Source organism: Austrofundulus limnaeus, unplaced genomic scaffold (genome assembly GCF_001266775.1).
Source record: "Austrofundulus limnaeus strain Quisiro unplaced genomic scaffold, Austrofundulus_limnaeus-1.0 Scaffold310, whole genome shotgun sequence".
In the NCBI taxonomy this organism is placed as follows: Eukaryota; Metazoa; Chordata; class Actinopteri; order Cyprinodontiformes; family Rivulidae; genus Austrofundulus; species Austrofundulus limnaeus.
Window position 1 is genome coordinate 4,576 of NW_013952712.1, and position 27,799 is coordinate 32,374.

The 27,799-nt window shown below is 38.3% G+C and overlaps 1 protein-coding gene across 1 annotated transcript in view; it reads left to right on the forward strand.

The window, feature by feature from the left end:
• Positions 1-315: 315 nt before the first annotated feature.
• Positions 316-27,799, forward strand: part of lmo7a (LIM domain 7a) — a gene marked incomplete in the record, with an annotated part of 55,718 nt that continues 28,234 nt past the window's right edge. Inside the window, 4 exon segments of the mRNA XM_014021932.1 lie at positions 316-629; positions 6,423-6,493; positions 12,317-12,386; positions 19,378-19,484. Coding sequence (XP_013877386.1) covers positions 561-629; positions 6,423-6,493; positions 12,317-12,386; positions 19,378-19,484 — 317 coding nt within the window.

Here is a 27,799-nt window from a genome sequence, read left to right on the forward strand (position 1 = left end):
ATAAATAACTGCATTTCCCTCTTCTAGCCACTGGGTGCTGCTACAGAGTTGAGCACAAGTAACTTTCTCAGGGATTTAACTTTTTATTTCTTTATTTTTTTGTGCGCGTGTGTTTGAAGCCCTACTGTTCAGATTTTACATCTTTGAAGGAATTTAAACTTGTCCCAAATAGTTACTTCCCACTGTTTTTATCTTTTTTAACCCTTACACTGTCTGCCACCTTTTTTTGTGGCATCAGCAAGAACCTCGAGTTTATTTCTGGACGTCGGCGCTTTGAAGGCGGAGTGAGACAGTAAACTAACCGAGCCACATCAGCACAGGTGTGTCGGATGAGAACCCGCAGGTAGGCTGAAACAAACGGAATGTATCCTCTGCTGCGCCTTCTATTCTTCGGACAGGAACAATAGGAGGAAACATTTTTGGTGAGTGAGTTGTGTGGTTTACATCGTCACCTCGTTTCTGCTGGACGGGTTTGAAGTTCTGTCAGTTTTGAGTTGTCMTGTGAGGAACCGGACCTTTGACAACAGAACTTGGTGGGTAAGAAGCTCGTGTAATTAGTGATGGAGTGGCGGGAGCAGACTTCTGTCAGCTGTGAAGAAGCTTACTCCGAGGCGCAGACATGGATTGAGGTGAGTCCAGATCTGTTACATGCTTTAACAACTTTCTCACTGCAGTTATGTAAAAGTTGTTTTACATTTTGACCTCGTCTCTCAGCTAACAGTGGCATCAATCTCCTCTTCTGAAAACTCTAATTAACTTGTCAGAGCCCTCTGTATCCTAAGAGTTCAGGTACATTCATGGCTTTAACCTCCATTCATCATCACYTGTCTGCTGCTTCTTTTAGATCTGTCAAAACTTGCTCATCAGTTTTTTTTCATGTTCCTGAGTCTTTAACCTCAAGGTAGAGAGAAGTGACACTTAAAGCAGTTAAAATGATAAGGTAAAATGGAGGGTTTATTACAAGCAAAGATCAAAGCAAACTCGTTAAGTGACTCATTTTTGAGGTTTCACTTCTGGTTTATTACTTATTGTCTTGTACTTTACGCACACTCGTTAAAGCAGATAAAGAATATAAAAGTAAAAAAGATTCAGTGATTTCTTGTGGGGAAAAAAGCAAAATGTAATATTGTCTTTTTCGTCAGTGTCAAACAAACAAGATATAAAAATATGTCTGAATATTTATATGATGTCCCATTATGCAACAAATTTCCACTCATTTTTATAGCCAAATCCCTGTTCTTTTCTTTTCTTTTTTAATTACTTGCCCTGTTTTGCCRCTCATCCTGCAAATTCTCCTCTCAGCATGGTGGCATGGAACGACTGCACGGTCATAACTAAACAAATATTGTTCCACTTTGCACGAGGGGTGAATCTGAATGCTTCGGATGTGACWTCAGCATCTCTCTCAGTCTCACACTGGCCCATTGTGGTGTGGACTGAGGTGGGGAGCCGAGGAACRCAGGGGCAGGAGGACTGAGCACAGAGGTGAAGGTAAAGGTTTGTTAAATTTGGAAAATGTGTGACACAAGAGGTYCGGGGTGGAGGATATCAAAACAACAAGCTGGCCCAAGCAGAACATTTTTTTTTCCCTCAAAGGGGAACGTTTTGGGTTTAATGGATTGTACTTTTGAATGATTAACAAGCTGCCTGGCTTTAAACTGAGGCATGTGTGTGTGCTGAGGTTGGTCRTGTTAAAAACTAGACTAAATGGTCTGAAGCCTGTCACATGGACACATTCCAGCATTAGCTGCCATGGCTGTGAACATGGCCCCCCTCAGTGGAGGTCGTCTGTCAGCAGGCTCCTCCAACCACCAGGCCTGATGGAATAATAGGAGCTCTTGTCAATTGAACAGAGGTTTCAGTGGCTGTTATGACAGTCCAGGACAAGCGGCTGTGTTTTTGCAGCCTAAAGGTCAAAAGCTCAAGTGTAAAGCTGTTTGTAAAGACAGTTACGGACAATTACATGCTGATGGGTTAGCTCTCTGTCAGGTTTACGCTTTTGTACTTTATACACTGTTTCATGTTTTCATTCATAAGAGTATGGATTACCAGTAGCTGTTACAGTAGAGCGGAAGARGAGCAGCACACAAAAGATTCAAAGCAAAAGGACCTTTTGTGAATATAACCAACCTGAAGGTAAACTAAATACTTAAGAAACCTTTCCTGCAAAAATGCCGTGTGAATGAAGAAACTAAAACTAACAAAAAACATAGTTGAAAAGTATCTGAAACGGCAGGAAAAAAAGAGTGTTTGCTGAAGTGGAAAATAGCTGAAATGAACATAAAAGGTGAAAAGCTCAAACAGCAGAAAAAAAGAGAAAAAAGCTAAAATTTGCAGAAAGCTGCTGAAATTACAAAAAGGTTGAAAAATGTATAAACTGAACAACAGGTGAAATGAGCAGATTGTAAACTGCATAAAGGATTTAGAAGGAAACTTCATTTTCAATAAGAAAAAAAGCCTCTGAAAAGGCTAATTATTTTAAAATAGAAGAATTGCACAAATACAAAAAGTCCAAGCAGGAATTTTCTGGATGTGTTGAACATGTTGATAAATGAGTTGTTGAGCAGAATGAGTTACGTGCTGAAAAGTGTACAGAAGACAAATGGATCTCAATGCATCATAAGCATTCATACTGTGGGGTTTGAACTTTTTCCTCATTCAGCTTGAAAAAGGTCAGGTGATGGAAAAACTCAAAAGCTTTTTAAAAAAATGCTTTTGAGTCATCAAACTAAGCTCCTCTGTTTAGGAAGCACTGGTGATTCAAATTCTCTGACAGGAAGAATACAACAATGGGGTAGCTGTTAAACGAGTTTTTAATGACTGCATCCAGACTGTAATGTGATTTATTTGATTATTTTTAAAGAAAACAACAGAGGTGAAATGTTCTACAAGACCAGGAAGTAAAGTCTTCTGAGAGAATCTGCTTGTTGGTTTGCTGGATGTCGACAATTTCCTKATTTTTGAAGGAAAATTCACTTTCAGATAAAACATAATGGCTGTGTGTTGAAAAGTTGAAGTGGGGTATAAGAAGTTGGRTTAAGTGTTTATTATCTTGCTGCTCTGGGTGTAGAGAAGACTCCTACAGCCGTGGGCTYCGGTCAGCGAGAACTGGAAGAAAACAACCAGTTTTTAATGCTAAGTTTCCAATGAAATCAAACAGGATATTGTTTATTTTTGTTTCCCTTTTCTCTTATCCCTTCAAATGGCACTCAGCAGGCCAGCTTTGTAARTAAGAATTTGTTCTTAATGTTCTGCCTGGTTAAATAAACAAAAATAAATAATTGAGGACTTTAGCTGAAGTTCATATTAACTTTGTTTTTGTTAATCAGGACGATGAACATACTCCCCTGGTTGTAATTTTTATCTTCTCACAATCTTCTGAAACATTGTTTCCTTGAAAATGCAGCTCAAAACACTTCCCGGAACATTCYGTGGATTGTTTTATTTGGAACGTTTTTTGTTGAGGTGGGGAGAAAAAAGTAATACGGGTATAACATTAATACTTTTTACATGAAAATATTTTACTAACTTTGTGGCAGTCCTGCAGCCAGCTCTCTTTTAAAACTTATGCTGCTGTTTTTTTTTTATTCTTTATTTTTCCAGAGGCTGAACTGGTCATTAGTCACCTCCTTTTAGATTTTTTTGCACTATTTTGACAGAAATCAACTACAACCAAGACCACAGGCATTCAGAATGTGAAACAGGCACTCACACAAGCTTTTCACTTCAAATGCACAAATCTGTTATTCCAGTATGTCTGTATTTTCCTTGAATCAGAACCCTGAAATATTTGGATAATGTTCCCCCCTCTGGTGACCCCCGTACCCCCTGTCTGCTGCAGTCAAAGACGAAGAGTTTCTGAAACAGTTGGTGCCTCGTTGGCTGAAACCTGCATGCAGATTAATCCAGTGGCCCTGCGTGAATAAACAATATGTTTGATCAAGATGCCATTAGTGGTTTCTTGGCAGTAGTAATTATTTTCGATCAAGTGTTAGAACTGTTTCATAACCCGTGATAAACTCTAAGAAACGCTTTCAGCACCCAAGTCGAGACATTCCTGAGGGGAGTGAAGGTGGAAGCTGTTTTKGACATTCTTGCTGCTGCATTTAATCTCACGGTTAAATCAGAGCCAGTTCCAGATCAGCCCCAACATGGAAGTTTAATAGAGAAGATGAAGCACGTTATTAGCTTTAATGATAGTGGAAGACAGTAATCTGTTGTATGTCTCGAGTTGTCCTTGTTTTGATAAAACGTGAGGAGGAATAACATCACAAGGACACCCTTTTCAAAAGCAGGATATAATCTGTAATCCTCGCTTCCACCTGTATTGTTTGTTTGGATGCACATGGATCCCAGCTGGTGCCCCAGCCTCTGTGGAACAGCAGGGGTCAGGATTTCATCCACCAAATGCATCACGAGTTGTTGTCTGTTCTTGTAAATGTGTTTACATGTGCAGCCAAGCGTGTGTGTGTGTGTGTGTGTGTCGTGTTTTGTGTGTTGCGTTTTTGTGGGGGTGTGTCTGGTTATAATCGTGTCTGAAGCTTGATGTCACTGTGCGAAGACTAGCAGCAGAAAAATAAGGTGAGAACTTTAATGCATGTATTGCTGCTCGGTCTAATTGTCTTGGAATGCTGGGTATTTGAGGTATTTCAGGACTTGGTCCTCTCGAGTTACCCTAGGTGTGTTCAGAGGTGTAGCCCTAATTATTTCTTCATAATAATAGTGACTTTTTTCAGTGTTTTCTCCTGTCCTTTCTCTCTAATGGTGCACCGTACTTTAATTTGTTTTTGGACAAAATTCTTATAAGAACATCTTATGAATTTGGTTGAGGTCCAACTTGTTTTGTCACTTTGAGCCCAAGTATGTTTGTATTCTGTGCCATTACTGTTTGTGYTTTGACTAAGAAGTCTGAGCTGTGAAATTCTCCTGTAATGCTTATCATTTTTTAGTTTTAAATGAGCAATACCCAGAGCAAGTTAAACTCTGCAATGTAAGCACACACTGTAAACAACTCCAATAAATTCATAAAGTTCATCTGCTAGCTTTTCTTTTGTCACTGTTTACTATTAATTTTTTTAAATGTGCAAAATTAGCAAGAGGAACTCACTTATGCTATAAATTATATTTATCAAACATTCTTCACAAAGTTTCTCATCCAAATGTTTATTTCTTTAAAACATGACAACAATGAAAATTAATTGACTTCTTATATAAGATTTTAAGTGCTTGTTTTTGCATTAATTCCAATGGTTTTCTAGCTGCAGGACGTATATGATTAAATAGCAAGTAACTGGAGGTAAAGTAGATCTAACATTTACCAAACTAAACTTTGTCTTATAGCACTTTTTTATATGTTATGTTCAAATTTGAGACCAAATTATGTGCAGGAGATCAATTCTATTCTCAGACTTGAATATTTGTTTACAGACATGCAAGGTWTACCACACATGACTCAGAGCGTAACGGTAAACAACTGCTGTTGAGCCAATGTAAAATTTTCCACGCCGTCTGCTACWATTTACATGAAAATATGTCGTCAACACACTAAAAAGAATACGCTGTGGGACCTGTGTATACAGTATATGTCTAAAAGAAATAATATATTTGTTTTAAATCCAGAATCAGTGTTAAAAAACAATCCTATGGTAAATCTAAAGCATTGTGCAAAACTGGAACATGTCCTCTTATCTGCGTTGAACGATATAGCTGCTTTGCTCAGTACCTGATGGAGAAACAATCTAACAAAGCTGAGCAGGAAGCTCARTGAAGGAGTGGTTATCAGTGTGAATTCATCTAATAACAAACTTAGTTTTAGAACACACAAAGAATATATGACGGTTTCATTTTTGGGGACAAGTCACCTCAAATCAAAGCTATAAAGGAAAACTAAAGATTAGTTTTGTGATTAAAATTTTGGGATGCTTTAATTCTGATACTCTGAGTTGGAGGAGTTGGAGGCTGCACGTCATGCATGCAGAGCGTGTTTGCTTACATAACAGCTCTCTGAGTTTCTGCTGTGGTGGTTTGAGATCATGGGAAAAGCATGAGGCTGTAACAGTGCTGTGTTCCAGATGCTCCTGCAGCCTTGTGGCTTGTGCAGTTTGACTCTAGGGGAGTGTTAAACACAGCCCTCCTATGTTACCAGCAGCTTTTAGCTCTAAAGTAAGAAAAYAAAAACAGCCCCACATGGCGGCTCCTCACGGATACCTGACGRCCTGTTTGCCCCCACAGAAACTGGGTAGGAACTCAGGAGGAAATACCTTGAACTTCCTCTGCTACTGTTCTCAACATCCTACCTTTATTCTTCAACCTTCCCACCCCTCATCACCGCCGGCCCCCACCTCCTGCCTCTCTGTCCTCACCCAACCCTGCATGCTTGCAGTTTTGCTCACTGTTTTTGTATTTCCTCTTTTTTTTTCCAGGCTGTAACCAAGAAAACATTTGGGAGCAAAGACTTCCGATCAGCGCTGGAAAATGGAGTTCTGCTGTGTGAGTAAGTACTCTGCCTTTTTTCCCATGCAGGCACCTCTTTTAGGCCACTCATTCATGAGGAATCCCTCTCTCTCCACGTCTGCACTCAAACCTAAGTGTTGCTAATATTTCCCAGGCAGACCCCCTGCCTGGTTTGTTTGTTAGCCACACAAATTGAGCCAGTGTTTCCAGACAGCACAATAGAGAACAGTACATTGTAGTTATTTGATGTTATCATGATCAGAGTTTCACTCATGCGCCTTGTTAAAGAGTTTTGATCTATTTCAGGATGTCTGTTGGACAGATGTTATAGATCTGTGGACTGGGGCAGAGTGCCATCCTTACTTTAATGAAAAGCTGTGAGAAAAACCTCCCGTTTCAACCGCAGTGAAGTCTCACAGCACATTTTCTCACAGAGCACCAAGAGTTTGGATGAAACAGACAATCTTTCTGTTTTTGCAACATTTACTCAAGTATTGATTCACAAATTGCTCATGTCTGAGTTGTAAAATTGTGTCTTCACTTGAGGGGTGGGGGCGTGTAAGGCATGAAGCAACTTAGCCYCAGATGGGACGCAGGGATGTGATTTGCACATATCAGCAGGAGGTCGTAATTAACCAGTAGAACCTTCCGAACATTTATTGGCATTTGTTCAATTAGAAGGCTCCCCGCTTTGCTGATCTGAGCCTGACTCCAGCGTTTGCTCGATTTTCAGAGAGCAGAAATCAGCGAGCTGCACCTTGTTTTCTCAGCATAAGGAAGAGGAAGACAGATTAAATCACTTTCACCTAGAAACTTTGCCTCCGTTCTCTATTGTGTTGCAACTATCACATCTTATTTGGAAAGGAATGTGTAGTGTCGCTCACACACGACTACATCTACTTGTGTGTGTGTGTTATCTTACGGTGCTTCATTGTTTCATTGTTAAATGAGTAGCATGAACCCCAGTACCCTTTAGCATTCTTTCTTTACATGTATTGTCCTTCACCTACAGTCTGCACCCTTAAGAAATTATTTCACGTTGAGCTTATTTCCTTTAAACCACAGGTGCTTTAGTTCAATGTTTTTGTCACATAACAGATTAGGAATAGATTTTTGTTTTACATGAAGCAAACAAACTTCTCTTACCAAATAATGCTGTGCTTCTGCAGTGCTGTTAATCTGGCATTTCTTTAAATAATTTTAATCCATTTGTTTTCCTATGATTAGTTTATTAAGCAATAAGTTGATCAGAAATAATCTGCAGTTATTTTTTATTGGTGAATCTTTTTTTTCTTAAAGAAAATGATTATGTTTTGACTGTTACAGCTTGACTAATAAATTAAAGCTACATTCACACCATCAGAATCATTTTTATTCTTTTCGCCCTTATTGAGATTTTATGACAGTCTGAACATGACAAATTTGATCTTTTTTTTCTAATCTGACCCAGGTTTTTTTCATACAGTCTCTCCCCCCCCCCCCAAAAGAATTAGAACTCAAGTCAAATTCTGTTGTTTTTGTTGTTCACTGAGGTTTAAGATCAAAAGATGAGCATGAGACAAGAGTTGAGAATGTCAGCCTTTAATTCCTGGTATTTACATGTAGATCTGTTAAACAACTTAGAATATATTACCGTTTGGATTTTGAGGTAAGCAAGACTAAAGGAACAAATAATCTTAAAGTAAGCAAACATTTAATATTTGGTGGTATAATCCATGCCTGCGACGCATCAACATCACCAAACTGTTGCATTCTTCATTTGTGATGCTGTTCCAGGCTTTCACTGCAGCTTCTTTCAGTTCTTGTTTTTTACGGTCAGGTGATTGGCCAATCTAAAATCTTCCAATTTTTCCTCCTGATGAAGTCCTTTGTTTTGTTGGCAGTGTGCTTTGGGTCAGTAGCTAAGTTTACATGGACATATGTAATCGAATTAAATGGCCATTCAGAATAAAAAGGCATCAGGTAAACACCCCATTCAGATTCTTCTGATCCAATTCATCCGAATGAATTTGTAATCTGAATGAGTTGGGTGGTTTATGTCGATTGATAATCCGAACAGCGTGCATGTAAACACTTAACCTGTTCATCATATTCTGATTGTGGAAAACTGACCTGACTGCGTATGTCTGCTGACTTTCATCCATCGATTTCTGCTCTTTTGTGGAGGGACAGCAGCACTGTAATATCCAGCAGCACAGAACTTTTTCTCCCGTTTTCTCAGTCAGTAAAGGACAATAAACAGCATTCTCTGCTTTGCAAAAAATATATACTGTATATACATATATCTATCCATGCATCACCTGCAGCTCAACAGTGCAATAATGTCTTCACCGTTATTAGAAACTGTCACATGTCCATCTGGGCACCCAGAAGATGTTTATGTTCTTTACAGAAGCAGAATTTCTTCTGTTTTTTTTTTAAAAGAAAATTCAGAAATCTGCGCATGTCAGTGCTTCTATTCAGAACAAAAGCCTGGTGCATGAAAACGCTTGTCCTGATCGAATTGTGCCCATGTAAACGATACATTCAGATTATGGGTGGCTGTGGTAGAGTGGTTAGGGGAGTCGTCCTGGAACCGGAAGGTCGCTGGTTCGATCCCCCGTCCAGCCGTTTCAGTCGTTGTGTACTTGGGCAAGACACTTCACCCACCTTGCCTGCTGATGGTGGTCAGAGGGCCCAGTGGCGCTGGTGCATGGCAGCCCCATGCCTGTCACTGTGCCCCAGGGCAGCTGTGGCTACAATGTAACTTACCACCACTTGATAAGGCACTATATAAGTTCAAGCCATTTAATATTTATTAAATCCAAATACATTTCAATCTGAGGTATTCCTCCGTAAATTGAGAGAAAATGTTTCTGTACATCTGTATACACTTAAATTCATTCTGGTGCTACCATCATCAGTTCCATCATCAATAAATATTAATGAGCCTGTTCAAGAAGCAGCCATGCATGCCCAAACCATGACATTACCTACACTATGCTTTACAGATTCCTTTCTTTCTCCATACTTTGGCTTTTCCATTACTTTGGTAGAGATTAATCTTGGTCTCATCAGTCCATAAGATTGTCTTCCAGAACTTTTGAAGCTCCTTTCTGTACTTCTTACAAATTTAAATCTGGTTTTCTGATTTTTACTGATGAGGGGATTTCATTTTTGTGTATGGCCTCTATATTTCTGCTCTCTGAGTCTTCGAACAGTGGATTGTGATACCTTCACCCCTGAACTGTGGAGGCTGTTGGTGATGTCTTTTGCTGATGTTTTGGGGTTTTCTTCACAGCTCTCACAATAAATCTTTCATCAACTACTGTTGTTTTCCTTGACCGACCTGTTCGTCGGTTGCTCAGTACACTAGTAGTTTCTTTCTTATTCTAGACATTCCAAATTGTTCTCAGCTTCAAAATGTCTTKCTTTTCTCCCATAGACAGCTCTCTGGTGTTCATGTTGGTTTATCCTCGTTAACAAGAAATACCTACTTTAAAGGTTTAAAGCCAGGTCAAAAAGTAGACTAGTCATGCAGAGCTATTTAATATTTGAACAATCAACCTTAAAGGCAACTCCTGGTTAATAAAAAAACACCTGTCAGTCACATGTTCTAATAGTTTTGCTCACTTGAAAAATAGATGGGTTCAGACAAAGGGTGGTGTGGTTTGCGTTGTTACCGGGATATAAAAGCTGACATTCTGAACTCTTGTCTGATTGCTCATCTTTTGATCTTAAACCCAAATATCTTCAGTGAACAACAAAAACAAGAGAATTTAACTTGCTGTTCCACTACTTTTGGAGGGGACTGTATGTGGTACTAAAATACATACACTATATTGCCAAAAGTMTTTGCTCACCCATCCAAAGGACTGCACCAGTGCACAAAGCAATGTCCATAAAGACATGGATGRCAGAGTCTGGTGTGGATGAACTTGACTGGTCTGCACAGAGTCCTGATCTCATCCTGATGGAACACCTTTAGGATGAGTTAAAGCAGAGACTGAGAGCCAGGCCTTCTGTCCAACATCAGTATGTGACCTCACAAATGTGCTTCTGGAAGAATGGTCAAAACCCCATAAACACACTCCTAAACGTTGTGGACAGCCTTCCCAGAAGAGCTGAAGCTGTTCTAGCTGCAAAGGGTGGACCAACGTCATATTGAACCCTGTGGATTAGGAATGGGATATCACTTAAGCTCATGTGTGAGTCAAGGCAGTTGAGCAAATACTTTTGGTATTTGGTAAAGTGTAGATTATGTTTTTCAAAGTGACTGCAGTCTGAACTGTCACCATCACATTTGATCCAACTTACTTCACTGAGGTCAGGGTATGCAGGTTGTTCCAAAAGATATTCAAAACCAACATAAAGAAGTTTGAAGGCTGGAACTCTGTACGTCTTCAGCTACAGAACAAGCCTAGTTGCTTTGTGTCTTGTCTTTTTTTTATTTTTATTTTTATTTTTTTTTCTGCATTTGTCACTTCCTGGACGACTAGGAATGGTGGTATACAAACAAATTGTACTGATGTTCATGTGATGGGGTGAATATTTGTGTTTGTTGTGTTCCTRTTCACTATATTGAGATATTTAGATGCTCCCATTCCAGAAGTGCAGTTCTGCACCTGAGTAGGCAGAAAGCAGCAGCAAATCAATTGTAAATATTGAGCAAAACAAGCATAGGAGATAATAATTTACTTGTCCTGACTGCACAACAACTTCACAATCAATACACACATGCTAACATGTAGCATCCATATATCCGTGTGACCTCGTGTGTTTCTGCACATCTCTTCTTGGAAAGTTCACACTGGAGCCTGATGGAGGATGGATTTAAACTATAATGTGAAGGGCCACATGAAACAAAATCAGATCTGAGCTAAAAAATCTGTATTCAGCATTAAGACTTGGAGTGTGAGCAAAGCATTAGTTGTCTTCTGTTTTGTTATCCTTATGGTTCTGAAATAAATTATTTATTTAAAATAAAAGCATAATTCATTAATGTGTATTGCCTACACTTTACATTCACTTTAGCTCTCAGTGTGTACATATTAGAAATAATGCTCTCTGCTACTACCACATTATATTTTAGCTCATTATCTTGTAAAACAGACTGGGTTGTAGCCATCTTTGTGTTTACTAAGATCAGTTAAATGATCAGTCTCATATTGATTGGTTCCAAAAGTTATTTAGTTGTCTRTCCAATGATTAATTGGAGAGTTTCATTACAATTTGTCTAAGTGTTTATCATATATTTTGCTAATAAACAGAGACACAGGCAGTTATGTAAACACTGGTCATTCATTAAAGTGGGCATTAACAACAGGTGTGCCTCAAATCAGTTCATTATAAATGTAAATAAAAAAAAATTAGTCAGCTGACTGTAGTGAAAAATACAAAAAGTTTTTACCAGAAAGTTTTGCGGAATACTTCAGGTACAAGCAAACATGCACTTAAATCCAACTAAAACAAAACTTTACAAATTAAAAATAAAAATAAGGCCTCTCATTCATAAAGAATAAATAAATTAGTAAATATAATACGATAAAGTAAATAAAATATTTTCATTTTAATTTCTCTCAATTTATGCACCTAAATATTTTCTGAACATCTTTTACCACAAACTGTTGCAGTTTTCTGAGTTTAAAAATTGCCATTCAGGTTAGTTTTAGGTTGAGGGCATGTTTTAGATGCAGAGAGCCCACTTTGTTTACATGGTGTTGCAGCACTGGTGATTTACTAAACTGAAGCCAGGTGGTCACCATTAAACCCAGCCTTAAACACAACACCAACCAGACTTGTTCATTCCTCGTGGCTAGACCAGCCGAGCCAAGGACTGAGAGCTTTCACTTGACTCTGATATTCTGTCTCTTCTCGTTTACAGTCTGATCAACAAGATCAAACCTGGTACCATAAAAAGGGTTAACAGACTCCCAACACCTATTGCTGGATTGGTAAGTCTGTTTTCATTCAGCTTTTTTAAGTATTTTCAAATATATCCTGAAACCTATTAGAAAAAAGCTAAATTGTCTTACATTATATCAGTTGGTGCTTCAACAAGCAGTATGAGGTGCAGCAGCAGCTGGTCTGACTGCTGACAGGTTTTAGATTTGGCTGCCAAAGAAAGGGAGACCTTTGCCTCAGCAATTTGTGGATACTTATATTCATCCATTTTAAGTTCAGTGAACAAGAAGCTTCTTTAATATCCTTTATCTTTTTTATGGCTGGGGTTGTTTTCAATCAAAATCGTGCAACACAATGAGTTTAAGTCTGACATGATAATTGGATTTTTTTTATGAAAAGATAGAATGTCAGACAGAATAGCATTTAGTTTCTGAATACCTGTTATTCTGAGTACCTGTAGTTGTTACCTTTCAGAGTTAGCAGTATCTGTATATTTGAGGTTTTGGGCCACCGTGGCCCTTTTTTGGAGATGTTTTGGGAGTGGCCACAAACAAGTCCTTGGGAAGTAGAGGTTTGAAAACCTACCTTAAACTCATCCCCTGTGAAGCTCTCTCTTGTGGGAGTAATTGAATCCAGCTGTCTGGAAGAATTCTAGACAACCCTAACCCAAGCAGTCTGAGAGTTTGTCACTTGGCGCTCTGGATCGCTCGACGTGTTCAGTACGAGACAGCAACAAGCCAACAACAAAATAAACAGACTGTAAACGGAAAACACTGACGTCATATCTTCATTACAAGACACATTTCCTGCACTCAAATAATGAGCCGAGCACCTGCTGAGGTGATAAATATCTCCTCCGTCCGTAGCACTTGTGTGGTACTTCCAAGACTTGGACACGAACTTGAAACCATTTGCTCATAAATTCTTCTGCAAATTTGAAGGCTTCTGGTCAGCCTGAGGCTATCAGTTACTGCCAACCAGAAGCAGGGAGGTGGAAAGTTCTTCCAACAACCATTACTCTTTCTTACTCTGCTGTGAGGACAACTCTCTTCTGTATGAAGGAAAACAACTCTCACTATCAAACCTAGCTCATATTTTTATAAAGAGTTATGAAAATCTTATTTATGACATCGGACCAGAGTAATACCTTTTAAATTATCTTTATGAACAATTAATATTGCCACACTTAAGGAGCAAAAGGCTAGTCAGAATGGGGCAAAAGCAAAACAAGTTAACATCCCATTAAACAACACTATTATTAAACTTTCATAGCAGTGCATGCAGATGCTGCTCTATAAATATTTTGTAGTCAGTGAATAATGTAGTTTTTATGTATTTTTTTTTGCAGTTTCAAGTAGCAGCAACTTTAAGTGAAGCCTGGAGCAATTTAGACCGGAATGTAATGATTTTTCTCCCAGAATAACCATATAATTCAAAAATTAACAATAATGTAAAGGTTTGTGAAATAGAATTTGCATTATCCTCTAAAATGTTTTGATGTTACATTTTAGGATGGCATCAGTTTACTCTGGTCTTGGCACCATTTGGACTAGCCATTGACTTTCCAAATTTGGTCAGAGTTGAACTCCATTTCTCCAAACTGAGGCTACTCGGAGACATCTGCATCTGAGATATTAACTGTTAACTTGAATTTGTATTTTCTGCAAAAAATGTTGCATTAATTCTTAATGCTGAAAGACTTTTGCAGAAAACATGTGCAAAAATGTTGCAATTGCTTGTGAATTGGTAGAAAAATTGAAATTAGGAGAAAAGTAGCTATAGAATAGTTGTGAAAGCAAAATCTAGCACAAATAATCAGAAAGAGCACGTTTCCTGAGTTAAGCAGCTGAAAAAAATTAGCTAAAATAACACAAAAAGATGAATTCATCAGAAAAAAAGACAAACTTGGCTGAAAACAGCTAAAAAGTACCTTAAATTGCAGAAAAACATTAAATGAAACACAAAAAATACATTTGCAGAAAGAAACTGATAGAAAAGCAAAAAAAATAAAATTATTGAAAAAGGCAGAAATATAGCTGAAACTGAGCAAAAACAGAAACTGAAGGAAGCTAAAAAGAGCACAAAGAATAAAAAAAAGCTGAACCAGAAGAAAAGGTGAAATGTTCAGAAATGGTTGAACTATTTTGAAGGATTTTAAAGATGTTTGAGACGGCTCCATTGATTTTTAATGATAACAAAATGGCCAAAAAGCCTAATTTGCAAAAATTATGAATTGCTATAGTACAAAACCCATAGCCAGAATGTCCTGAAGAAGCTGAATTTTTTTATATATAACTTGTTGAAATCACACAAGAACTGTGGAAAAATATGTGCCAAAAATAAAAAAAAATGTACAGAAGAAAAATGGACCCTCTCAATAAAATTCACACAATACCCTGTCTACTGAACCCCACTTCTAATGATCCAAACTATTGTTGAGCTCTGCCTTTTAATGTTAATATTGTTATGTTAGTATTTTAATCTATTAGTTTCTTCTCGCCAGGTACCATATTACGTGTGAGATCTCTCAGCAGTGAATGTTGTGGAACTAGAATAAACTGGAAAATGCTGTTCGTCTTCAAGTAAATCCAGTGAAGGAAGGGAAGTGCAGTGGGCCGAGAGCACCAGGAATGTTGTTGGTGTTTCGTCAGTTTTGAGTTCAGTAATCTCTGCTGAATAGAAGGCTCTTTGCAAACATGCCTCATTAACACTTTAAATGTAAACATTTTCTACCAGTACAGTGTTACTTTAGTTTTGTCATCTGAACAACTTTGAGCATTCTAAATTGATACCAGCTTCTGGCTCAGGCAGAATAAAAAACCTAATGGAGGAATGGGAATATTTAGCAACACTGGCTCTAGACTTGGTTTCGCATCCAAGGAAAAATTTTTTTTCTCATGTCAGCACACTCCTCTGCTTGCTGCCAAGCACTCTGTGAGCTGTGGGTTTGGACCAGTTTGAGCCCAATTCTGCTTTTAGCGGCAGTGGGCTGGTCCTCTGTTGGCCTCTGCCAATAAATTTACAGTAATTGGTGTGGCGTTTCATGTTCCTGCATACACCAACTCCTTTGTGAGTACGAGTACCAGAGGGAGGAGAAACAAAGACAGTTTGAATGCCCCTCAGAGTAGCCTTACTCATCTGGCTGTCTGTGTAGTCTAAGCACTGACAGGCATGTGACCACGTTTGTTACTGTTTGTGTTGTATGGGTGCATGTTATGACTGGATACGACTCTTGGAACAGTAAGGCCTCTTATTATTGGACCTCGTTAAGGAGAGGCACCGATTCAAGCATCCCACTTCCCTCTGGTTTATTGTCATGKGATTTGAAAATGTGTGGCCTGATATTTTAAACTCTGCCTTTCTTGCTGTGTTTGCCTTCTGGGTCATGCGAGGACATTTTCACAGCGTGCCCACCATAGACAAATAAAAAAAAAGGTTTTCTTTTCCTTAGTGTGAAGTGATTAAGTCAGATTCCTGAAGTCCTCATAGGATTAAATGCTAAATGGGTGCAGCATATTTAGCAAGATTACGTTGAAGCACAAGTTGGTGTAACATTCCTTCAACATTATCTCTGCATGCTCCATGACAAACTGCAAAAGAAGGTCTTTAATGCATTTTACACTTAATATCATTTAGATCTAAAGCTATTAATAATCTTTAAATGTTTCCTGAATGCTCAGCTCCATTCTGGGAGRTAAAAAAGGGGAAAAAGAAAGCCAGAAGGATACTTAGCAAAAAAAAAAGGGGTAAATTTTTGTTTAATAGATTGTTCCTTTGTTGTAACAATGCTTTTTAGCAATAAATCTTATAACAGGCACGGATTATCAGTACCTGGGGCTACCAGAAGTTAAAAAAAAGTGTCAGCAACAGCAAAATAAACTGTTTGGCAATGGCAGAGACTTTGGCAAATCTTTCCTGTGTGCAACCCACAGACTCATCTCTACTGCTCATCCCACAAATGCATGTTCCTTACAAATGTGGCAGCATTTGAAAAGGAAATAAACATGCTTTCCAGTGGGTTAAGATTTATTGCCAAGAAGCATTGTTACAACAAAGAAATAATTAACAGGTTATGCATTTTCCAGACACATTGTTCAATTCTAAACTACAATCAATTATGTTATCTTCAGTTATGAAATGCTATATATATGAAATAATAGACTTTGCATCATAGCCTGTCTAAACTCCTTGAAATTGGCCTCTTCTTTTTAAAAACATCCTACTGTTTCTGACACTCCCACTTCAGCATGTTATCCCAATGGTGTTTCATGCCATTTACACCATTTACAACTTTTCATAGGAGAAAAGAAAAGAGTTTGAACTGTGTCATCCTTAGGGATCATAAAAAGAGAGCAGTCTCCTTGGCATCCAAAAATATATTTCCTTGATGAAGGCGTTTTTTTGTCCAAAAAGGATTGGACTGAAAAGTATTTAGTATTACTAGCTCAACAGCAATTCCACTAGTTGTTTACTAATTGTTGCTGCTRTTAGAGGTGAAGCTGTCTGTGGGGTGGGGGCTCAGCTGGGGACTGAGCTCCAGGTAGGAGCTTTGGGTAAATGGGCGGCGCTTTGTATGAGCAAGCGCTTAGGCACCTCCAATTGGCTACCACTGGGGTTTAAATGATATTTAAAACATGCATGAACAAAGCAAAGCAACACTGGGTATGTTTTTGAAAAAAAAAAAGACAACTGGAATGGGGGATCAAACCGGCAACCCACTGGTTACAGGACGACTCACCTAACTACTCTGCTACAGCTGCGCAGAGAAACCAAACCAGAAATCTTCAGTTAGACTAAGTTCTGGCCTTTGTTACTTAAATAAAAAATTTTGGTTATATATACTATTTTTCAACTGAAAAACAATACATTTTAATTCAATTATCTGTACTTTTTCTTGCATTTAAAAAAATGTAAGAAACATAGTCATTAATCAAATTTTATTTTTGCTTGTTTTCATTCCGGTGTGTTATTGTTAAAAAAAACTACCCAGATATATTGTACGTCCCAGACAGATGAACACTTTGCAGAATCACAATAACACAGAAGAACTTCTTAAATCAGAACAGTTGTACAGATTGTAAATGTTGCCTAATGCCACATCTGATTTCCACATCCATGGTGTGATTTACTGTTTCTGATCATCTCCAAGTGATCATGACAGTAATACTGAACAATGAAACTGGGTGGAACTCAAGACCCACTCATTTCTGCACCACAATCATCTCGTCCTCAAGAAAGTAAAGCCTGTTTGCACAAGACCATAATGTTATCTTAAGAAAACAAAAGATTTATTTTTCCCTGATAACAAAGGTTACCAGATAAAAGATCGGATGATGAATGATATCTTGAAATAAGAAAATACTATAACAATGAACTTGTGATCTCAAGTTAAACCCATCAGAATGAATAATTACAGGCCTTTTCTGCTTCTGTAAGTCTGTGTTTTCTTATGTTGCGTTCAGATTTGAAATTTTATAAAGCATCAGCGGTGAGTTACTGTTACACAATATGATTGATAAAATGTTAAATCAACATGTTGCAGCTTATTTTGGTCTTGCTTTATTTAAAACAGCAACTTTACTAGAAATTCTGCAGCAAATTAAGATATTTTGGTGCAAAATAAATTAATTAACTTTTGGTGACCAGCCATTTGGTTTCTGCTTTATAATTTTATAACCATGGCTGTTTAAATTTCCTTCAAAACACATTTTCTTTTGGAAATTGTTGTCAGTAATGTCATTTTTAGGAAATGTTGTGAATGTTCTAATGATCGTAAGAGAATTTAGTTACCTAGATAAAAGTACTAATGTTGTTCAGTCAGTCAAGATGCTGAGGCATGATAAATGAAGCTAAATGTGCTTTTCAATTTTGCCTTGTGTACATGCTGTACTCACGAACAATGTGTGTCAATTAAATCTAGACGTGAAAACTGTTCAGAGGATAATGATTAATTGGGATGCCAGAAAAAAAAGTTCATTATTTGTACAGTTATCCAAACCACAGTGTAAAGTGTTATTACCTTCTCTACCATTAAGGGAACAAAACAGAAAATGATTTTATCATTGTCGTGATGCATTGGAAGTGAAATGGCAGCTTGCACAGAGAGGGGGGGACTGCAGAACTCCTCATTGATCTGTAGAGCCTTTTTAAAGTGTTGCTAAGCTAGATGCCCATATAGAGAGATCAGCTCTCTCCTTCTCTTTGCTAATAAGCATGTTTGCCATGTAAATATAGAACCAGCTACCCCTTAATTATTTCCGCCCAACTTGAAACCATGTGTGATCCATGCTGTCCCAATGAGAAGTCCATATTCCCTCTGGGTTTACAACTGGAAAAGTCATAACACTGAAGAGGAATGGTGCTTTTGTGGTTACCTTTTAATGCACAAAATCTGAGTACATTCATAGAGGATGTGCTCAGAGTTGTGCTCTCATTTCTGGACAAATATGAGCTTTATGTAAAGCACAATGACYGACAAGGTTTAATATGAGAAACTGTCCTTCTGGGATATTCTGTGTTGTCTTAAACAGCTTCAGGGAAATATTTTTCCATCTCTGTCACCAGACCTCGTGTTTCATAGCAACTGTCCAAAATACTCCCCAACCCATTCAGATTCCACAGGTATTCTCGAGTGAAGGGCTTGGCAGGGAGGGGAGGGGACGGTTTCAGGGTGTGAGAAGCCAGCGGAGGTGGCAGGCAGCGCGCTACCCTGTGCGTCACTCCTGCGCTCGCACTGCCGGTTGAGGTGGGACCGGCACGAAGCTCTGATGTCATGCTTCCTGTTTTGTTTTTTTTTCTCCCCAGCCCAACCCACAGGTGGCTTTTGCATCTGTCACTCAGCTCCTGTCAGACAACCCCCCCTCCCCCCCCCCTTTCATGTGTCACTTCTTATTTGCTCCACACACGCTCCTCCCTGTCCGCTCCTGTTCCCTGGTGGCATGAACTTTGGAAGCAATCAGTTGTAAGCGTCTCCCTGTCAGAGAGCTCTTGAGTGAATATTCTTTTTCAGACCCTCGTCCCCTTGCTTTCTTCTTTATCCAGGACAACCTTAACGTCTTCCTCAAGGCCTGCGGGAAGCTCGGACTAAAAGAGGCACAACTCTTTCACCCCGGAGATCTTCAAGACCTGTCCACAAGAGTTACAGTCAAGTGAGTTTTTTTTTTTTACATCGTGATTGTTGTAAAATGTCAGTCCTCTAACTTTAACAGCCTTCATCATCATTAACAGACATGTGATCTGCTTTAACGCTTTTACATCAACATGTTTTTCCAACTCTTAATTGGTCTGTGTCTTCATAAATGTGGGAAATGAAAAGCATTTTCCATGCTGTATAGTGTCGTGGAGCATGTGAGGCATGATTCAAGCTGCATTTAAAGACAAGGTCAGGGCTATTTTCAGCATGCATGTTGGTATACATCTGCTGAAGCTGAACACCGTGTTTCCCTAAAATGTAGCTCAGGGAATAATGAGGAAGAACATACAAGGAGGTACTAAAGGGGAAAGAAACACACATACAAGTGTTTGTGTGTGTATTTTGCAGACTTTGAGGTTTTGCAGACTGTAAAATAGTTTGATTAGACAGAATGCCAGCATGAATACAGGATACTCCCATTGTGCTCTGTTCACCTTAGTGTTTTTGTTTCTGTTGCATACCAGTCACTAAGGCATGCTGAACAACCTGTTCAGGTTTTACACCAGTTTACATTCAGTTTACATTCAGGAAGGGCTCGGAGCTCAGCAGATAGCCCAGCTTTTTAAACATGTCTTGTGTTGTTGTGCCRGCATGAAATAGGCTTTAGCAGCATTCTGTGTTGTGTGTCAGGTTTATAAGATGAATTTGTTGAGGTGACAGAACGTTTCCAATCCTGCATACCAAAAATGCTTTTGTGCTTTCTTGTCGAACTTGTGCCAGCTAATCTGGTCTGTGCAGTCTAAACCAACTTTAGGTATTTCTGTTATGGTGATACMCCCAAAGCCGACTCTGATAATAGTCAAAACCAGATTTGTCACAAAGGTGCTCGTGGGTTTAGATGCACTGTTCGTGAGCTGAAATATGGCCTTTAAATAAACAAATCTAGTTTTATCAGGACACACCCTCTGCCCACTGCAGATGATAGTCCACCTTCAGATATCTCTCAGTAAATGTCTCATTCAGCGTCATAAATATAAAGATAACCCTCCGATGGACTCTATACTGAGTATTGAAAGACATTTCCTCTTGCATAACCTGTTCCCAGGATATTGGTTGTAAAGTACTTTCAGTATGGCTGTCACCAAAATGGAAAACTGTCATCCAACCGAACATACAGTAGTAATAATACTGGCTGAACCAGTAACAAAATGCAAACACATTTTTTTCATATGCTGCAGGACTTCCTTCCATGTTCATCTGTATTCATGGTTTGGACGGTGAGAGCCCTGTTCAGCTTATTTATAGCAACTGGGATCACTTTGACAAGCAGGACTGATTGGAATGGTATCAGGACTTGTGTTAGGGGAGCTTTTAATAGTTTGTGGTCTCTCGTCAGGACATTCTCTCCTCTTCCTTTTAGAGTACACATGTATTTGTTTGTATGTGACATTTAAAGCTGGGTTAGGGTCAGTAAACACCTGTAGCTGCTTGTGTTGTATTTATCCTTGATAATATCAGAGTCACTCTTTGTTTTCACTTGTTCAAGTGTTTACCTAGAACTGACAAGTTTTAAAGGCACGCTAAAACTTACATGGGTAGAAAATCCAGAACAAGCCTGAAGAAATGCAGCTTTATTACAGTGTAGCTTATCATATTCTAGGCAAATTGACCCTGAAAGAGCGAAAGTTGTCTCTATCAGCCGTCCTCCTTCCTGGTGTTTATCCACCCTCCACTCCCTTAAAACCTAGTCTGACAGGTGCTTCGCTCTGCTCCACTGTTCTTTGTTTCAACAGCAGTGTGGCTGTTTTTGTGTCTGCTTTACATTGCTTTGTGTAAAGTTAAAAGCAGCTGTCTGCCTTTGATCTGTTTGTCCTCAGCTGTTTTTTTTTCTTTGTTGTATACAGTATCATTGACTTGTCTGAGCTCAGTGATTTTCCAAATATTTATTTTTTAGCTGCATTTGCCTATAAAAGTGAAACGTCATGAATGGTTGACTAGTTGATGTGTAAATAAAGCTGATCTGATGTTTTGTTTTTTTATCAGTTTGTTTGGTCCCTTAGCACAGTGGTTCCCAACCTTTTTAGACTTGTGTACCCCATGAGCCATTTTGTCATACCACTAGTACCCCTTCAATCAAACGTAATGATGATTCTCCAAAACTACAATGTACAAATTATGTATTTAACTGCCTAGAATGTTTAATTCTCAGGCATTTTATTTTTTTTTCAACTCAAATTAAACAAAGATAATTTGCCTTGAAAGTGAATAAGTAATTACATAAATAAACCAGGTAATGGCAGGTGCAGAAAACAGCAGCGTCCAAAATATTTTGTATTCTCCAAAATATGTAAGAAACTCATCCAAAAGAGCAAATTCTGTGAGATTCCACGTTTTATATTTGATTCTATTTTGTGTCAGTTCTGTGATTCTGTCTGAAATTTCTGCATTGTGGAAATCATAGGGCCCAACAAATCTGTCCTATTTTTATTTATTTTTTACACACCTGGTAAAATTTTCCACATACCCCCTCTAAAATGCTCGCGTACCCCAAGGGGTACACGTACCCCTGGTTGGGAATCATTGCCTTAACAGAAAAACAGTCTGCAGATGCTTTTATCTTTGAGTCATTCATTGGTGAAAAAGGTGAGTTTTTATTGGTTTCCATTGTTTCAGTTGTTATTCACTGAACTATTAACTAAAACAAACAAAAACTATATTGACCAAACTACTGCTACTTATTTTTAGTAATGAACAAGCTTCAAACAAGTTACCACATCCTTATTTTTAAAGAAAATGATTCAGGGGAGTTTTAGGGAAGTCTTGTCCTTATTGTTTTGAATTCCCTGGTCTTGTTTACYTAAAGACAAAACCAGAGTTTTGTAATATGAATCTATTGTCAGGTACTGAGTGAAACGTGCTGAAACAAGCCACAGTTTAATTCATCTTATGACGGCCATAAACACTTAATGAGTGTCTGCTTCTGACCTTTGAGCTGAGAATATGTGTTGTCGTTTTGGTCTTTAGCCATCATTTGCCATGCTGTATTTCCTGGTGTTGAGTAACTTTCGCTCTTTATCTTTATCCTTTTTATTAATCTCAAACCTATTCAGTACCAAACTCTACTAAAGCACAATGAGCTCTTTTGATAGAGCAATAGACCGATAAGAAGTCAGCAGTGTGGTTGATGAGTTTAGCATCAACCTCTGGGTGGAAAAATAATCATTAGCAGACAAAGTTTATGACCTTTTTTTTTTTTTATAAAATAAAACAAAGCATCCTGACCAGGCTGGATTCATCCTTGGAAACTATGATTCACAGCAACCCTGACAGTTTTTAACAGCTGCCTATGCAAATGAGACTCATTTGGAATGAGTCATTTCATTAAAAGCACTTTTAATCAACCTCCTCCTTGGTGCATGTTAAGAATTCAGCTTTTGGAACTGCAAGTAAAACTGGATCAAAACTACGCTGGCATAAAGAACAAACAAACTACCTCAAAGCTGATTGTTTCAGAGTTAATCTTAAAGTTTACTGTAGCTCAAAAGCACTGAGCATTTACAGTATATTGTAGCTGCTGTGGAATTCTCTTACTCGGCAAATTTTGATGTTTCAACCACAATAACTTCAGTCTTATTGCCCTGCAGTGTGCTGAAAGAAATGTACAGTTTGCCTGATGAGGCATTGAGGAGCACTGTTGTTTTTAGAAACTGAGTTTGGAGTGATGCTGGGATATTGTTAAAGATATCTAATGAATGAGCAAACGGCTCACATTAGCTTTACAATTATTTTATAGCAAGCTTAAACTGAGTCAGCAGCTTTAAAAAAAAACAAACGTTTTTGATTACTTGGTACAGAACAGTAAAAAGACACTGACATTTAAATAATTGGTTTCTTACTGCAACTTTTAAATTTATATATAAAMTGAGCCAAGAGAAAATGTGAAAGGAAAYGAAAGTAACTCCACGAGTGATAAAACCGCTTATAATTCTAAAAAAGAAGAAAGGCTTTAAAAGAAATGGTCTACATCATCATTTTTTAAAATTATTATTATAGTTATTTTTATTATGCCCATTGAAAGACAGACGTATTGTATACTCTCTGTCCGTCCGTTTCTCAATCACCTCAGCTGAAAGGTCAAAGTGGAAACAGGGTCACTGTTAGTCTAGAAGCATTTGGAAGGATTTGGACCTTCTGATCCACTCAACATAGTTTGTTATAACTTGAGACACATGCTGTATTTAGCAGTGGTGAGAAATGAATGAAAACATGATATGTCCCAAWCAAACGCTGTAATCATTCATTATGGCTTTAGTCATACAAATGTTCAGGGGTGATTTGCAGTGGTCTTGCATGAATCACAGGTATCACATTAGGGATATCTTGTGTTGGGAATGTGCAGAGGTGTACTTGGGGGGGAAAAAAAGTAAAAGTGAAAATACAGTACCTTAACAGAAAATGACTTGTAAAATTTATTTCACTGATAAGAAAAGTGCTYAAATAAGTCATAAAAAAAGCTCACACAATAATTGGGGACGTAAAAGTACTATTACATTACACTTTAAGAAATTAAGTGTTGGATTTACTTAACCAAACTGGTTCCAACAGAGTTGAGTAAATTGAGCAAATTTCTTTACAAAAAAAAGTTAACATGTAATATAAACACATACATGCATACATACATTAGGTTTAGTGAAACATAACTTGGTTATATAAATTCAACACTTCATTTTTTAGAATGCATAAACCACTCCTTTCATACTGAGGTTGGACATATTTAAAATTGTAACGTGTAGCAAGGTGTTATATTTTTTAAGTAAAGAAGTAAAAGCATTTTTTTACGTTCAAATGTAACAAAATGAAAGTGAATGTTGAGTTTTAAAAAAATGTGCTAAATGTTGCCTGGGTTGGGAGGAGGTCCTGCCCCAAGTGGTGGAGTTAAGGATCTCAGGGTCTTGTTCATGAATCAGGGAAGAATGGAGCAGGAGATCGACAGGTGGACTGGTGCTGCGTCTGCAGTGATGCGGGCGCTGTACCGGCCTGTTGTGGTGACGCGAGAGCTGAGTCAGAAGGCAAAGCTCTCGGTTTACCGGTCGGTCTACGTTCCTACCCTCATCTATGGTCASGAGCTTTGGGTAGTGACCGAAAGAACAATATCGCGGATACAAGCGGCCRAAATGAGTTTCCTCTGCAGGGTGTCTGGGCTCTCCCTTAGTGATAGGGTGAGAAGCTCAGTCATCCAGGAGGGACTCAGAGTAGAACCTCTGCTCCTCCATGTCGAGAGGAGCCAGTTGAGGTGGCTCGGGCATCTGGTAAGGATGCCTCCTGGACGCCTCGCTGGTGAGGTGTTCCAGGCACGTCCCACTGGGAGGAGGCTCAGAGGAAGACCCAGGACACGCTGGAGGGACTATGTTTCTCGGCTGGCCTGGGAACGCCTTGGGATTCCCCCGGAGGAGCTGGAAGAAGTGGCTGGGGAGAGGGAGGTCTGGGTCTCTCTRCTTAGGCTGCTGCCCCYGCGACCCGACCCTGGATAAGAGGAAGAAARCAGACRGATGTTGCCACAAAACTAAAAGATCACAAAAAAAAACAACGGCCTGCAAATATTTTGCATCATTCCAAAGTCATGATTTATGAAAAATGTTGCTCTAAAATAATTTTACTTGAGTAATTGGACCATTACTATAGATTGTTGTAATGTAATGTTGTAATCCACTGGATGGGTGTTGACAGTGTGCCTTATGCAATACTCTTGTYGATTTGTGGAGTTTAAAAACACAAGCCTGATATTTGACCAATAGCAACAGCTGAAATATCATTGTGTCCTTTCTGATTAAGAAGTCTTGTCCACAAACCGTGATGAGGTTTTAACCATAAAAGGAAATAATTATTTACTTGCCAAAACTGAAYAAAAAGATGTTTTAAGAATTTGTTTGGTTAGATGAACCATGGCAGCATATTTTATATTAATAATGCATTTTCTACGCAAACAGTGACAACCTTTTAATGTGTGCATTCAAGTCGAGTTTTGTCCTAAATAAATGTTCTTTTACCTAAAGTTAGCTATTGAGTTTTTAGCTAATAAAAGCAGAATAAAAATGGACTTATTAGGCTAAAAATACAACGATCTGCTAGAGCAAGTCACTTTTTACAGTCTGAAACTTCCAGTGTTGCCTGTGTAATATTCACTGTGATGACCTAATAACATYCATCAGCACAACTTTTTAGGTTGCAACTAATTTAAATGACCCTATTATATTTTTTAAAGATTTATAAGAAGAAGATTTTATATTTGAGGGAAAACTTTAACCTAAAATAAATGTCTTTCAATTGCAAAATATCTCCTGCAGGACTTTAGGTGTAATGAGAAGTCTTTTATACAAAGTTATTTGTCAAGTTCCTGCTGAATGACCATGAGAGACTGACGAAGCAGTTCCCCCACAGAGAGGTCCAAAGTCTCATTCTTTTCAACTATTTGATTAGGCAAATTATTGACAAGCTCAGMCTGCTCTCCAAACCAGAAAAGGAAACTACACGAGGTGGGCAGGTACATCAAAATGTGCTGCTGTTTAAAGAATGCCAAGGATGCACTCTAAACCAGGGGAGTCCCATCCTGGTCCTCGTAGGATTTGACACCTCTAATCTGAACTCTAAATAAAATAATAACTTTATGTGCAGAAAACTCTTCAGATCACACAGATTACTGTCACCTGGTAATAAATGCAGTAACTGCAATAAAACGTATGCATTAAGTGTTTTTAAAATGAATGTCTTGTTTGCAAATCACAACGCGCACACGCACACACACTGCTTTGTCTGTGTGCATTGTGGGTGTGGTTATTTGGCTGACACTGTACTCTGGTTTCATGGTTTTACATATATTTATGGCACTGCCATCACTTTCTGTGCTGTGTCATAGTTCACATTGTGAAACCGTACATTCAATGAAGCCGAGTGCTCAATAAAGTTTCCACACCATTTACGCAGCCCTAGCTGTTAAAGGCCAACAAGAGGGTGTGTGTGTGTGTGTGTGTGTGTGTGTGTGTGTGTGTTCTGTAGTTGACTGGAGAGAGAAATGCCAGCCTCACCCTGCTCCTTCCTCACAGAGGGCTGCAGTGTGTTGGATAAATACGACACAATGATGTCTGCCTGCTCAGCTGCAGCTGAATTCTTTAGTCAAACGGTGTCTTAAGTGTTTCAGTACTGCTGTGGTTCTCTGGATGCCTGCCTAACCTCTAACATCTAAAGGGGTTTATGACTGTAACAAACACGGATGAACTTTGATAACATGGTGTAATTGTTTATGAAGAACTTCAATTCAAAGGTATGCTTCTGATTATATGTTCCCATCCATTCATTTGAGGCTTTGGTGCTGGCTTTCTTTATCTTTTGATGGCATTGTATTGAAGTTTAGCAGGTTTGGTGTTTTTTATTGGTTTCACTCCATGTGCAGGTTTCACCTGCAGGTATTGCAGGTATCTTACTGTAGATTTTGGTGTATTATTCCGCATCTGAGACAACACAGAGTATTGTATCAGGTTTTATTTTAGGCGATCTTTGAAAATCTTTTGTCTAAATCTTGAATAGAAACAATTGTGTGTTGTGTTTGTGGAAGTTCCTCTTTTAGGCTGTTTCTCTGTTGGCAGAATTAATTTCTACTCCTTTTGTGTAAAATCTAATTGAAAACATTTAATGTCAAACAACTTGAAACATTTAGCATATAGCTTTATTTTAACAGTTTGGTTTCTTATCTTGCTCATGGTTGAACAGCTGCAGTGGTTCTTATCTTTTGGTTTAAAGAAGAGGAATGTCAGAGTTGATGAGATGGATTGATTGTCTCACACTTTGACCCCATTCAGAGAGTAGTGGTGTAAACACTGGTCTAATCATGTAAAGACTTCAAAAGAATGGCCTGGAAAAAATGATAAGACTCTCTTCTGTATCTGTCAATCTGAACTAGTTTCTTGTTAAAGTTCTGTTTACTAACTTTGTTACCTATCGTCTAATCAGCSATTTTCACGACTCAGCTTTGTCCCATTCTTCCCCTTTTCAAGTATAAAAATTAATGGGACATGTATTAAAACATATTTATTAATGATGTTCGATACTGCCAGTTTTCTTTCCGATACTGATGCCAAGTAAAATTTGGCTGGTATCGGCGATACTGATCTGATACTGAAACTTTGTGATAACACACATAATGTGTCTGTTAAATCTTAAAAAAGTACTGCTTTATAAAAAAACTGCTTTATAAATAATACATGACATAGTCAGTCATTTATTAATTTAAAAGTCTTTCTAACCCTAACCTTATATTTGTTTAGCATAATTTAATAT